The sequence below is a fragment of the Argopecten irradians genome, chromosome 11, assembly GCF_041381155.1.
Source record: "Argopecten irradians isolate NY chromosome 11, Ai_NY, whole genome shotgun sequence".
Classification (NCBI taxonomy): Eukaryota; Metazoa; Mollusca; class Bivalvia; order Pectinida; family Pectinidae; genus Argopecten; species Argopecten irradians.
The window spans coordinates 13,846,928-13,862,868 of NC_091144.1; the positions used below are offsets into that span (position 1 = coordinate 13,846,928).

Consider the following 15,941-nt stretch of genomic DNA (forward strand, 5'->3'; position numbering starts at 1 on the left):
GATTTTATAATCATGGACCCTCCAGAGTGCCCTAAGACCATTTTTGTCCGTTTTAGGGGTCTTGATCATGATTCGGTAAACATATACTCTACATACATAATGTAGTTCTACATATATATATACAATGTATATGTACGTAAAGGATGAAAAGCTCCAAGATTCAAAACTTCGGATTCTAACCCATTTCGCTTTAGCGGCTAAAACACATTTAAAGATAGCTGCAATTTTTGTAGCTCAAAAGACTTTTTGACAGAAAATGGTGTCGTCTTTTGAGCTACAAAAAAGTATAGATAATTATGCCCGAGTGATTTTCGGAGGCAGTGCTCCACTACGACCAATTCGTGCCCGGCCGAAAGGCATAGTAGGTCGGATACGTATATTCGTTCTAATTTAAAGAGACAATTCGATCCAAGAGTACATTGAAACTTGCACATATTTCGGATACAAACAAGTTATAATAGAAATTAGATTAGTTGGTTTAACTGTGATATGTCAGAAAAGACCCACTGTAGTCAAATGTATGTGATCTGTTCAATCGCCATTACTTATAGCCGTGTATGCCGAACCCTGACCCTTGCCTGTGTTGTAAAGAATTTTTTGTCTAGAAACTCTTACACAAAAGAGGCTTGTTCTTGTCTATAAATTATTTCATGAGTGGTTATGTATAGCTTTTTTTATAATTACTTTGACCCACCAGAGTTAGATTTGACACATGGCCATCTTAGATTTCATTTGTAAATTAGAATTTTTATAATTATTACCCTACCAGAGTGCCCTAACACAGGGTTTCTTGAGGATAAAATGTCAAAAGTATTGATATCCACCCCGTTCCGCTAATTATGGGCAAGCCCAGATGTGATCATTACAGTCATGGGCACTTAGAATTACTATATCTTAACTTTATTATTTACACAATTTTTATTAGGCACATTAATTTATACTGGATTACGTATTGTAGTGACAATATGATTTTTTTAATTGGACAATACCAGATTTATAATAATCTTAAATCTCAAGTATTAGTGTAATCAACCATTTTTGTCCGTTTAAGGGGTCTTGATCATGATTCGGTAAACATATACTCTACATACATAATGTAGTTCTACATATATATATATATGTACGTAAAGGATGAAAAGCTCCAAGATTCAAAACTTCGGATTCTAATCCATTTCGCTTTAGCGGCTAAAACACATTTAAAGATAGCTGCAATTTTTGTAGCTCAAAAGACTTTTTGACAGAAAATGGTGTCGTCTTTTGAGCTACAAAAAAGTATAGATAATTATGCCCGAGTGATTTTCGGAGGCAGTGCTCCACTACGACCAATTCGTGCCCGGCCGAAAGGCATAGTAGGTCGGATACGTATATTCGTTCTAATTTAAAGAGACAATTCGATCCAAGAGTACATTGAAACTTGCACATATTTCGGATACAAACAAGTTATAATAGAAATTAGATTAGTTGGTTTAACTGTGATATGTCAGAAAAGACCCACTGTAGTCAAATGTATGTGATCTGTTCAATCGCCATTACTTATAGCCGTGTATGCCGAACCCTGACCCTTGCCTGTGTTGTAAAGAATTTTTTGTCTAGAACTTCTCAAAACGCTCTTACAGTTGTCTTAACATTATTAGATGCATGTTCTTGTCTAAAAATAATTTCATCCGTGGTTATGTATTGCTTTTGTTTAACGTGAGTGACTTTGACTCGGGCAAGGGTACAGCGTACCTGTTGCACCTGCTCAATCGTATTGATCAACACTTAACAATGTTGTGGAATTTGTCACTATATCTTGTCATATGTTTCATAAGGATTGTAGAACAATACATTTATGTCATATTTTGCTTCGTGGTTATGTAACGAATTAGCCTCACTGAATGGTCCCTTATGGTAGACATCTTGGCTTATTGGGAAGCTGTCATACTTGTCCAGGATGCAGCTGATAATTAATGTTGTATTTTCAATTATATTTTCATCTGTACCGAAAATAATATTCATGTATACGGTTCAATTTAATTAAAATTATACTTATAATTCCGCTCCACTGCGATGATCTACGTTACGTTACGCTCCAACGTAATGCAAATGGAGCACCGTATACGCGTAGTGGAGCGGAATTACAAGTCTACTTTTAATTAGATTGGTTTACGGTTTGTCGTCTGCTTTAGATTACTTTCACTTTGTACGGTACCTCAATCGAATCACTTTCGTGTGTCAAGTACAACTGTAACTATATACACCAACGAACAAGCACCTGCTTGACTTGTGAGCCGACCTGTTCATTAATAACACTGAAACATGTACAGTAGGCCTTTAAATCATGTCGATTGATTAAACGCTAGGATGTGAACACTAAACAAGTTTTGGTGTATTTGGACATTTTCACTTATATTGTTCGATGTGCTATTTACTTTTTCCTGTTATATTATGACGACTTTATCAAGAGAGATGGCTACTACCGTTGGTATAAATGACTATATAGATGAGTCGGAGATCGCTGGTATGGTAGCATGGCTTGATCATATACCCTTCTCAAGACCTAAAACTAATTTGGCAAAAGATTTCGAAGATGGAGGTAAGTGAAGTTTTACTTTTTCATTTTTACTTAATTAAGTTTCATAAAGTTTACTGAATGGAAACAAATGTTGATAAAAATATCAAAATATCAATAGGTTCACCTTACATTGTATAAAATCGATAGATGGGTGAATGCCAGCTTAATCTGCTCACTGTAATGTAACAACTTAACAGGCCTAGGCCTTAATGTTGAATACTACGTTAATCCGCAGAAAGCGTATATTAAGTAGATTGGCGAATACTTTAAAGCATGTCTGTAATAATACAAGCACGTTAAATCTAGGTTTTTGTGTGGCTGTCATTATAACACGTTCGACTTTTATAAATGATAATATACTTCCGACGATGTTTACTCGACCAAAATCGATTAACAGTATCAGTGAGAATTTAAATCTATCACATGTTAGATATAGCCTTGATTTTGACTAAACGACATTCAAGAAATGTACACATGTGTACAATAACTATTGATTTCTTATTGAAACCTACCTATTGATGCAAACAAGACAAAATCTTGTTAAATTGAAAAAGTTATGGTTATACCGTACGTATTGCATTAAATTACGAAGCTCAAAATCCTGCTCGTTAAACTGAAAACCTGTCTTAAATAGCTTCTGCCATGAAATGCTTTCATAGAGCATACCATATCCCTGTTTGTTTTATCTATATCGCAAGAAAACCCGAATTATTTAATTATACTGTAACGTATCCATACTGTAACGTATCCATAAAATTTAACTAGTTTCATGCTGCGATATGGAGTTCCATAATTCGAATCAGGATTCAGCTATCAAAGTCATTTGTAGAATAGTATTAGCTTCAAATAGTCTGATTACACTGTATGCTTACAGTAAAAATTGTTGATTTTTTCACAATGCATACTTTTTGTGTTACAAATATACAACTTATTTAATAAATTAAAATCGACTTAGTTATGTTTTCTTTTAATATTTTCCCTGAATTCTAGTCAAAGTGCATTTCATGTATAAATTTATTTAAAGAATAACACTAAGAAATGAAATCAAATTGTAATTCGAGATAGGCACAAATCGTACAAATTATTGCAAAATGATGTCACATTTGACAGGTTTAAAATTCTGTCACCGGTATGGTAAGCGATCTATAAAATGTATTATACACCATATTGCTCTTGTCCTACTGAAGTACATGTCATGGATACATATATACCATGTGATAAGGTAAGGAGAATGTTGATGAGAGCTCTGTCTGGGGTGTGTAGACTATGTTTGCATTTGTTAACTAAATATTTACTGCCCTTTCGGAAGCAAGCCCAAGCTTCAAAGCAGTTTGGTTGTTCACGTACCTTGTCTTCCTGTGAATAAAGTTTTGATAAAATGTGAGCCTGGTGTATGTATTCCTTCGTATTGTAAATTTATTACCTACCCAAAGCCGTTATTCTACGGAAGAGGATTACTAAGGTCACATTAAAAAATGTACTTTTTCATGTAAAATGCTGAAATTGTAACTCCAAATTTAGTTGTAAGGACCTGGAATTCTGCAAAAAATAAAAATGTCATGTATTTTGCAAATGATTTAGTGACAAAATCGTGATATTTCAAGTTCATAATAACATTTCAAAAGAATAAAGGAATGTACTCAATATTCATTATTATTTTTATCATTTTTAGACTTGTGTGTGACTACTGACTATAGGCTATAGTTATTACTGCCAATACATTTATCAGTTATACTTATATACAGATATCATATAGTATTGTAAATATGGATATGTTAGTGTAGCAATAGAAACAGTACCGTACCAAAGTATAGCAAATTTAGTAGATGAATCAGAAAACCTCCCTATGACCCACTAGATTGCCCATGCTGAGACCATTTTTAGGCGTTTTCGGGATTAAAAATCGATAAAATCGTATTCTGCATGGTACTATACATGTATATATATACATTTAATCTAGACCCCTAACACTTTTGGTCAATTGACTGTATAGGTACTCTATATGGTCCCGTTGTTGAAAAGATGATTAGGCTAATCACAGTTTAAGGACAATTTTCAAAACAAGATAAAAAAAAAATCTGGTAGTGCTTTACAAAATTTTATTAGAATCTGAAGAACTCTAATCTTTACTTACTTGCTGAGTTTAGCGAAGATATAATGACAAATGCTTCAGTAAATAAAAAAATGAAATTTTCACTAATCATGTGATTAAAAGCTAATCATGATTTGAACAACCAGGCCAAGAGCTACGTCATCGCAGCTAGGACATACATATGTTGATACAAATTTTGAAATGCTCCATACCACGCGTTTGCGCGATACATGTGTATGATATTCGTACATGTAGCTCGTATTTTAAGATATGAAAAAAAAACTTATTATGGCTATAGGCTTCTCTATTTGCTAATATATTTTTAAAATCTATTTTTTTCGAACGTTAGGGTTCTTAACGCGAAGAAAAAATATTCCTCTTTCATATTATTTATATACTCTTGGACCTCATGTAGAAGATATTTGAATTTCCAATATTCAATGCATATATTACGACTGATAGTGTGTACATATGATTGTAACTGTCTTTGATAGATGTAAGATCAGAGTTGAGACAGGAACAATGTTGGAGATCACCCTTAAAGGAATTATCCGAAACAGTGCCGTATCTCTACACCGTATAGAATGAAATCCCTTTTACAATATTACAGGCCTTAGGACTACGAAACAGTTTTGTCTAACACTAAAACACTCTTAGACTCAGCCAATCATAAATGGTATTAAAAACAGTTACGTCATATTTGATTCACACAAAGTTTAAATTTAAAAATCTGATTATTGTTTCATGATCCTAGAGTCCAGGCCATTGATGTAGAAGATTGGGACATGATCTTGAGTCAGACCATTGATTGATTGTAATGATCATTTGAGTCAGGAAGGGCCCAGTATAAGATTGGTACATGAACCTGGAGTCATGCCATTGAGTAGAAGATTTGGTACATTGATCCTGGGGAGTCATGCCCATTGATGTAGAAGATTGGTGATCATGATCCATTGATGTAGAAGATTGTCAGATCCTGGAGCCATCAAATGATCCTGGCGTAGAAGAATTTGTTCAATGAACCTGGGAGTCAGACCATTGAGTGATCCTGGGAGGTTCAGACATTGAGGGAGATTGTTCCATGATCCCTGGAGAGACCATTGATGTAGAGATTGGTCATGATTCCTGGAGTCAGGACCATTGATGTAGAAGATTGTTCCATGATAGAAGATTGTTCATGATACCCTGGAGTCAGGACCATTGATGTAGAAGATTGGTCCATGATCTGGAGTCAGACCATTGAATGTAGAAGATTGGTCCATGATCCTGGAGTCAGTGACCATTGATGTAGATGATCTGAGGATTGGTCCATGATCCTGGAGTCAGACCATTGATGTAGAAGATTGTTCCATGATCCTAGAGTCAGACCATTGATGTAGAAGGATGATCCTGGAGTCAGACCATTGACATTGTAGAAGATTGGTCATGATCCTGGAGTCAGACCATTGATGTAGAAGATTGGTCCATGATCCTGGAGTCAGACCATTGATGTAGAAGATTGGTCCATGATCCTGGAGTCAGACCATTGATGTAGAAGATTGTTTCCATGATCCTGGAGTCAGACCATTGATGTAGAAGATAGGTCAATGGTCCATGATACATTGGAGTCAGACCATTGATGTAGAAGAATTGTTCCATGATCCTGGAGTCAGACCATTGATGTAGAAGATTGGTACATGATCCTGGAGTCAGGCCATTGATGTAGTAAGATTGGAGTCAGACATGATCCTGATCCTGGAGTCAGACCATTGATGTAGAAGATTGGTCCATGATCCTGGAGTCAGGACCCATGATCTTGAGTCAGTCCATTGACATGTAGAAGATTGGTACATGATCCTGGAGTCAGGCCATTGATGTAGAAGATTGGTACATGATCATGGGAGTCAGACCATTGATGTAGAAGATTGGTCCATGATCCTGAGTCAGGCCATTGATGTAGAAGATTGTACATGATCCTAGAGTCAGGCCATTGATGTAGAAGATTGTTCCATGATTCCTGGAGTCAGGACCATTGATGTAGAAGATTGGTCAATGATCCTGGAGGTCCATTCAGACCATTGATGTAGAAGATTGGTCACATGATCCTGGAGTCAGACCATTTGATGTAGAAGATTGGTACATGATCCTGGAGTCAGGACCATTGATGTAGAAGATTGTTCCATGATCCTGGAGTCAGACCATTGATGTAGAAGATTGGTCCATGATCCTGGAGTCAGACCATTGATTAATGTAGAAGATTGTTTCCATGATCCTGGAGTCAGACCATTGATGTAGAAGATTGTTCCATGATCCTAGGAGTCAGACCATTGATGTAGAAGATTGTTCCATGATCCTGGAGTCAGACCATTGATGTAGAAGATTGGTTCCATGATCCTGAGTCAGTTGATGTAGAAGATTGGTAATGATCCTGGAGAGTCAGACCATTGATGTAGAAGATTGGTCCATGATCCTGGAGTCAGACCATTGATGTAGAAGATTGTTCCATGATCCTGGAGTCAGACCATTGAAGATTGGTCCATGATAGAAGATTGTCCATGATCCTAGAGTCAGACCATTGATGTAGAAGATTGTTCCATGATCCTAGAGTCAGACCATTGATGTAGAAGATTGGTCCATGATCCTGGAGTCAGACCATTGATGTAGAAGATTGGTACATGATCCTGGAGTCAGGCCATTGATGTAGAAGATTGGTACATGATCCTGGAGTCAGGCCATTGATGTAGAAGATTGGTCCATGATCCTTGAGTCAGACCATTGATGTAGAAGATTGTTCCATGATCCTGGAGTCAGACCATTGATGTAGAAGATTGGTCAATGATCCTGGAGTCAGACCATTGATGTAGAAGATTGGTCCATGATCCTGGAGTCAGGCCATTGATGTAGAAGATTGGTCCATGATCCTAGAGTCAGACCATTGATGTAGAAGATTGGTCCATGATCCTGGAGTCAGACCATTGATGTAGAAGATTGGTACATGATCCTGGAGTCAGACCATTGATGTAGAAGATTGGTCCATGATCCTGGAGTCAGGCCATTGATGTAGAAGATTGGTCCATGATCCTTGAGTCAGACCATTGATGTAGAAGATTGGTACATGATCCTGGAGTCAGACCATTGATGTAGAAGATTGGTACATGATCCTAGAGTCAGACCATTGATGTAGAAGATTGGTACATGATCCTAGAGTCAGACCATTGATGTAGAAGATTGGTACATGATCCTGGAGTCAGGCCATTGATGTAGAAGATTGGTACATGATCCTGGAGTCAGACCATTGATGTAGAAGATTGGTCCATGATCCTGGAGTCAGGCCATTGATGTAGAAGATTGGTACATGATCCTGAGTCAGGCCATTGATGTAGAAGATTGGTCCATGATCCTGGATCAGACCATTGATGTAGAAGAGGTCCATTGATAGAGTAGACCATTGATGTAGAAGATTGGTACATGATCATTGAGTCAGGCCATTGATGTAGAAGATTGATGTAGATTGGTCCATGATCCTGGAGGTCAGGCCATTGATGTAGAAGATTGGTACATGATCCTGGAGTCAGGCCATTGATGTAGATGAAGATTGGTCCAATGATCCTGGAGTCAGGCCATTGATGTAGAAGATTGGTTCTATGATCCTGGAGTCAGACCATTGATGTAGAAGATTGTCCATGATCCTGGAGTCAGACCATTGATGTAGAAGATTGGTCCATGATCCTGGAGTCAGACCATTGATGTAGAAGATTGTTCCATGATCCTGAGTCAGACCATTGATGTAGAAGATTGGTCCATGATCCTGGAGTCAGACCATTGATGTAGAAGATTGGTCCATGATCCTAGAGTCAGGCCATTGATGTAGAAGATTGGTACATGATCCTGGAGTCAGACCATTGATGTAGAAGATTGGTCCATGATCCTGGAGTCAGGCCATTGATGTAGAAGATTGGTACATGATCCTGGAGTCAGGCCATTGATGTAGAAGATTGGTCCATGATCCTAGAGTCAGACCATTGATGTAGAAGATTGGTACATGATCCTAGAGTCAGGCCATTGATGTAGAAGATTGGTACATGATCCTGGAGTCAGGCCATTGATGTAGAAGATTGGTCCATGATCCTGGAGTCAGGCCATTGATGTAGAAGATTGGTACATGATCATTGGAGTCAGGCCATTGATGTAGAAGATTGGTCCATGATCCTGGAGTGAGGCCATTGATGTAGAAGATTGGTACATGATCATTGAGTCAGGCCATTGATGTAGAAGATTGGTCCATGATCCTGGAGTGAGGCCATTGATGTAGAAGATTGGTACATGATCCTGAGTCAGGCCATTGATGTAGAAGATTGGTCCATGATCCTGGAGTCAGGCCATTGATGTAGAAGATTGGTACATGATCCTGGAGTCAGACCATTGATGTAGAAGATTGGTCCATGATCCTAGAGTCAGACCATTGATGTAGAAGATTGTTCCATGATCCTGGAGTCAGACCATTGATGTAGAAGATTGGTACATGATCATTGAGTCAGACCATTGATGTAGAAGATTGTTCCATGATCCTGAGTCAGACCATTGATGTAGGAAGATTGATGATGATCCTGGAGTCAGACCATTGATGTAGAAGATTGTTTCCATGATCCTGGAGTCAGACCATTGATGTAGAAGATTGGTACATGATCCTGGAGTCAGACCATTGATGTAGAAGATTGGTACATGATCCTAGAGTCAGGACCATTGATGTAGAAGATTGGTACATGATCCTAGAGTCAGGCCATTGATGTAGAAGATTGGTACATGATCCTGGAGTCAGGCCATTGATGTAGAAGATTGGTACATGATCATTGAGTCAGGCCATTGATGTAGAATATTGTTTCATGATCCTAGAGTCAGACCATAGATGTAGAGAAGATTGGTACATGATCCTAGAGTCAGACCATTGATGTAGAAGATTGGTACATGATCCTGGAGTCAGACCATTGATGTAGAAGATTGGTACCATGATCCTGGAGTCAGGCCATTGATGTAGAAGATTGTACATGATCCTGGAGTCAGACCATTGATGTAGAAGATTGTTCCATGATCCTTGAGTCAGACCATTGATGTAGAAGATTGGTACATGATCCTGGAGTCAGGCCATTGATGTAGAAGATTGGTACATGATCCTGGAGTCAGGCCATTGATGTAGAAGATTGGTCCATGATCCTGGAGTCAGACCATTGATGTAGAAGATTGGTCCATGATCCTGGAGTCAGACCATTGATGTAGAAGATTGGTCCATGATCCTGGAGTCAGACCATTGATGTAGAAGATTGTTTCATGATCCTGGAGTCAGGCCATTGATGTAGAAGATTGTTCCATGATCCTGAGTCAGACCATTGATGTAGAAGGATTGGTACATGATCATTGAGTCAGACCATTGATGTAGAAGATTGGTCCATGATCCTGGAGTCAGGCCATTGATGTAGAAGATTGGTACATGATCATGGAGTCAGGCCATTGATGTAGAAGATTGTTCCATGATCCTGGAGTCAGGCCATTGATGTAGAAGATTGGTCCATGATCCTTGAGTCAGACCATTGATGTAGAAGATTGTTACATGATCCTGGAGTCAGGCCATTGATGTAGAAGATTGGTCCATGATCCTAGAGTTCATAATCCTGGAGTCAGACCATTGATGTAGAAGATTGTTCCATGATCCTGGAGTCAGACCATTGATGTAGAAGATTGGTACATGAATCATTGAGTCAGGCCATTGATGTAGAAGATTGGTCCATGATCCTGGAGTCAGACCATTGATGTAGAAGATTGGTACATGATCCTTGAGTCAGGCCATTGATGTAGAAGATTGGTACATGATCCTGGAGTCAGGCCATTGATGTAGAAGATTGGTACATGATCCTGGAGTCAGGCCATTGCTGTAGAAGATTGGTCAATGATCCTGGAGTCAGACCATTGATGTAGAAGATTGGTCCATGATCCTAGAGTCAGACCATTGATGTAGAAGATTGGTCCATGATCCTGGAGTCAGGCCATTGATGTAGAAGATTGGTACATGATCCTTGAGTCAGGCCATTGCTGTAGAAGATTGGTCAATGATCCTGGAGTCAGGCTTTGATGTAGAAGATTTAGAAGATTGGTACATGATCCTGGAGTCAGGCCATTGATGTAGAAGATTGGTCCATGATCCTGGAGTCAGACCATTGATGTAGAAGATTGGTCAATGATCCTGGAGTCAGACCATTGATGTAGAAGATTGGTCAATGATCCTGGAGTCAGACCATTGATGTAGAAGATTGGTCAATGATCCTGGAGTCAGACCATTGATGTAGAAGATTGGTCCATGATCCTGGAGTCAGGCCATTGATGTAGAAGATTGGTCCATGATCCTTGAGTCAGGCCATTGATTTAGAGAATACTTTTAGTGCAACTGTTAAATAATTCTAGAATTTTGATATTCCTCACAATACTGACATATTTATTTACTTGAAACTTGATACTTGTAGATATGAAAATCGAAACAAAGTCATTTATGTTGATAATGCACTCTAAGGCCCCGTTATTCAAAAGATAATTAGCTCAATCACTTGATTTGTGAAATTTCCTTTCTCATTTGTAGCAAAATATGTAGTTATATTTTCCACTGACATACGCAAGAAGCTTAGGTAAAGATTGGAGTTCTTAAGAATCTATAATTTTTATTTTGTGAGGAGTTCTTTTACCTTGATCTGTTAATTACCGTTGGCTAATCACCTTTTAAACAATGGGGCCCTGGACGATGGTATAAACTCTACAGGACTGTGGTGTACATAATATGTTGTTTCACTTGTAATGTTTGTGTGAGTATTTGTTAAGTTCTTCTGGAATATTCAACATTCGATACAACACCTGTTTATATATTATTTTTTGTGTTCGTCTATTAAATATGAGAAAAAGAACACTTTAGACCAATCTTAATAGATAATAGAGTATCAATATTGTGTATGGTGTCCCATATTTTATGTTATACTTTCTATGTGTTTGACAATATATGAAAACGTATTTTAGAAAGTGAAGTCACGCTATATATAGGTTGTTGTATGAGATAATGCATTAAAGCATACGGTGATTCTGCTACACGTTATAAGATATGACCTGTCGAGAGAGAGCGATAAAGACCATGTGCAAAAATATATTCCTCCTATAACACGGTTATTTGGTCATGCTATTCTCCAGCTCTCAGCAAATTGGGTCCTTTCTGCAAGAATGACCGAAGTGATCACTAAAGCAAGAAAATACTAACCTGTTATTAGTAAAAAGTTAGAAAAAAATGAAATGATAAAAACAAAACAATAAATCTTTGAAAACTACAGCTTAAAATATCAATAACAACATCGCTTTATTGAAAAACGTTGTACCAAGAATACAAAGACGTCAGGATTGTTTGATCAGATTATTGTAAGTAGTTGACATTCCGATGTCTGTTGTTCTGAATTTTCAAAGAAAATAATGAGACATTGCAAATGTAATGTAATTTATTGTATATTACAACATGTATTTAATATAATCATAAGCTTTTTCAAAGGATGACGAATAACAATTTTTATATCATTCTATTATTTTCCTGCAAAGTAATTTTAGAATCCGAAATAAACTATAAACTAATGCATCTAGTTGACTCAATATGATATTTCACATAAAGCAAAAAAAAAAAAAACCAAAAAAAACCCCCTTGTTTTTGGTGATTTTAAGCGGGTTTGATTATGGTGCTAAACTGTTTTATATCTGATATGGGGATAAGAGGAAACTAGGGCTTTTCAGGCTGGTGACTTATATGTAACCACCATAATATGTGTTAAGAGGATTAGTGAATATCATTCCTTTAGTAACTCTGCTGACAAGAACATGTGTTTGTAACATCGTAGACATCTCCCCTGTATCTGCATATGGGTGCGGTCATTTTGGCTCTAGTCACCTTTGTTTTTACCAGACTAATGTAACCTCATATCTACTTGAAAATGGGAGTTATCAGCTACATGTGAAATATGGTTATGAATTATAGTATACAAAGTATAAATCACAATTTGTCTTTTATTTAATGTTGTTGAACTTTCTGTACTTTTCGTAATAATTTTGTATTCTAGAGAATATCAGTCTGTGTAAGATAATCTAAATGCAAATATTCTTAATTTGGACTTATGAACTACATGTACATAAATTTAACTCCATGTACATACATCTGTTTTCACATAGGATAATATTGTGTAAACGTAACTAAATAACCCATGGAAGGTGGTAAGAGAGACTCGGGTTGAGATTTAGGAAATCTCAAGAAAAACAGGGAGATTAGTGTACATTATGTAAAAGAAACGGGTCGGCGTGGTTTGTACATAGTGTTAAATTCGGTCTCTTTTGTTCTTCTTTGGCTCAGTCGGTAGAGCCTTTAAATTTTCTCAACGGAGACCCGGGCTTGATTCCTTGTCGGGACACTCGACAGGATTCAAATGTCTATTTCCCCGTTCTTCTACAATTGCATAACCCTGATTAAAATAGTCATATAATCCATTAAATGGTTATTTGATGCATTAGAGTATCAATGTTATGAAGATACTTAGCTTTACAATGTATACACTTCGTCTTGAATGCAATCCTATGTGGTGTTGTGAAAATCTCCATTTTGATTTGATGGTAGAGTATTGTGTTGGTCAATTTATCCTAGTTATTCCCCTTTATTTGCACTTTTAGAGACGTTTTGTTTATAATGCATGTTCAGATACGAATGGAAGCTCGGTATTGAAAATGGTAAATATTCCTTCTGTAGAATATATAGATCCATATATGTTCTTTTCCTTTTTTCAAATTTAATATACACTGAACAAATAAGGCGATCATTATTATTCAGAATTGTTCGTCTGCTATTACCTTTCACTTTCATGTAAAGTGTTTCAATCGAACCACCTTCGCGTGTTGAGTACAACTGTTACTATATGACAACAATCGAGCGGGCACCGCTTGCTGGGATAAGGGCAGATCGACACTTTCGAACTGGGATAGTAGAGTTTATACAGGCGGCTTTAAATCTATAGAGAGATAAGACTCTAGGATGTGACGTTGGGAGGCACTTAATGCGCAGGGATGTGTTTAGTATCTTAATGAACTTTATGTTAAATTATGACGACAATTACTGTGAGAAAAAGCCTTAACGGTTTAAATACAGTGGGCATGGAATCGTATATAGATGAAACCGAATTCAACACTATTGTGGAATGGCTAAGCAGATTGAAATTTTCAAGACCAAAAACCACTCTGGAAAAGGATTTCGAAGACGGAGGTGAGATAGGTTTGATGTTATTTAGTTGGTACAATTGAATTTATATTTATTTCTTATTCCAGTATAATGATAAGGGTAGCTTTATCAAGTGGTCACTCTCTATAGTTTCGGTAATGGATAAATGCCAGTTTAATCTGCCTAGTTTAAAGCCGGCTTACCGGATATTGCTTCTGAAATAGTACATTGAACATTAGAAAAGCTTTTTGGTCATCGGTAATAAAATAAGAATCTATTAAAACATTTAAAGTATCATCCGAACACTTACAGTAAAAAATACACATTAAGATTCTATGTTATGAACTTGCATGATCTATATTTAAAAGTGCTAAAATTAATTCAGATGTTAAACGTTGGTTGAATACTTTAAGTTACAATTTAACATGCTACTAAATATTACTCATGTATGATATTCAGTAGTCTTCAGTTTCTTCTGAGCTATCGTTTAGTAATGATGTTTTCATAGAGGATTATGCTACTTTATTATACATAGTTGTCAATAGAGACAAGGGATTGTCCTTCACACACGATATTCGCTCTCGAAATTTCTTAAATGTCCTTGCAAGAAAATTACTGTAATTACTTTAATAGTTTTGTAAAACCTTTAAACAGATACATGTTATTCATTAGGCTTTAATTTTTACCTTTGATTGCATCTACCATATTTCACATAAAAATTGCACTTGTTATTTTTTTTTTTCATTAAAATTAGGAAGTCAATTATAGATTAACACCGTAAAACATCAAATATACAGTTAAACACAAATATAATCTAATTAACTAAATACTAATGTGAATCAAAATCATTCACTGGTCTTAGTTGCTCGGAATATTTAATGACCGACAACTATCCTAACCAACCCAATTGCATAAATGACACGTTGTGTCTCTCTACCTTAAGGGTAGACATTCGACAATTCCTCTACTTTGTAATGCACTGAAAATATCGAAATGGTTATGATGATTAGCATTTGTTTCGAATCAAGTAGATTTTACATTTACTGTTGATATTTTTATATAAGTTTTAGTTCGTTTTATATAGAATAATTAATCTTATGTCGAACGTGATATTTAGTCTTAAACTAGTAATTATACTTCGTTTGAAGATTTTGGTTATGCTTGAGTATAATGCTTACATATCTATAACAGTGTAAGTGGTCATGTGTTTTTATCTTACTGTTTAAACAATGCTATCCTTGAACTAAACGTATTTCTGGTTCATATCATATGGATTTATTGACGAATCGCAACGTATGACCTTTTCATACAGGACATCTATACAGGAGTTATGTTGGATATGTCCTGAACCTCACAAATATCGAATTTTCAATTAAACGGATGTGACAGCTAGAATATGTACGGGACATTGACATCGTACCAGGAACTAAAAGCTGCGGGCCAAAGTATTGAAGATTACCTAAATGCTCAGATAGATACATTTAAACTTATTAGAAACACTTACTGTTGGATTTGTTATATAAGTAGTAGTTCAACTGCTAAGCTCTGATAAAGTTCTATTTCCCCTATATGGGTAATATGTTCTCACAAAACGACTCGAAACTCTTCTATTAGGCAATATTGCTCAGGCGAATTTATCTATTTATTATTTATGCATTATAAATTATTCTCTTTGCTAAGTGGTGTCATATGTTCTGCCTCGCATGCGTTGTGATATTGTAGTTGTAGCACGAGATGAAATGTCACAACACACAAAACAAACAAGGAGCAATATACATAGGACTAAAGAACAGCTTAGTCAAGCTGAATCTAGATGCTGTTTTTAAAGTTTACGATCTGTTGGGCTGGATGGGTTGTCAGTGTATATAACTGCCCAAAATAATTGGTTACATCATGGTAAGCGTCATAGTTGATTAGTTTAGTAATATTGTTAAGGCCTAAAGACTAAATATATTCCTATTTACATCTAGGTCTAAAAACTGTTTTACATATACAATCTTTGTACTTTATCATTTCCAGTATTTTGCCAGATGACCAAAGTAATA

The 15,941-nt window shown here is 36.5% G+C and overlaps 1 protein-coding gene across 11 annotated transcripts in view; it reads left to right on the plus strand.

The window, feature by feature from the left end:
- Positions 1–2,255: 2,255 nt before the first annotated feature.
- The window catches only part of LOC138334800 (sperm flagellar protein 1-like), a 41,205-nt gene continuing 27,519 nt past the window's right edge, over positions 2,256–15,941 (plus strand). For 5 of the 11 annotated variants that reach the window (XM_069283530.1, XM_069283533.1, XM_069283540.1 and 2 more), the window contains exon 1: positions 13,588–13,941. In XM_069283530.1, coding sequence (XP_069139631.1) covers positions 13,782–13,941 — 160 coding nt within the window. In that variant the 5' untranslated portion in view covers positions 13,588–13,781. Of the gene's footprint in view, positions 2,576–13,586; positions 13,942–15,941 lie in introns of those variants that run through there. The other 6 variants (XM_069283536.1, XM_069283539.1, XM_069283532.1 and 3 more) reach the window with 4 other exon arrangements.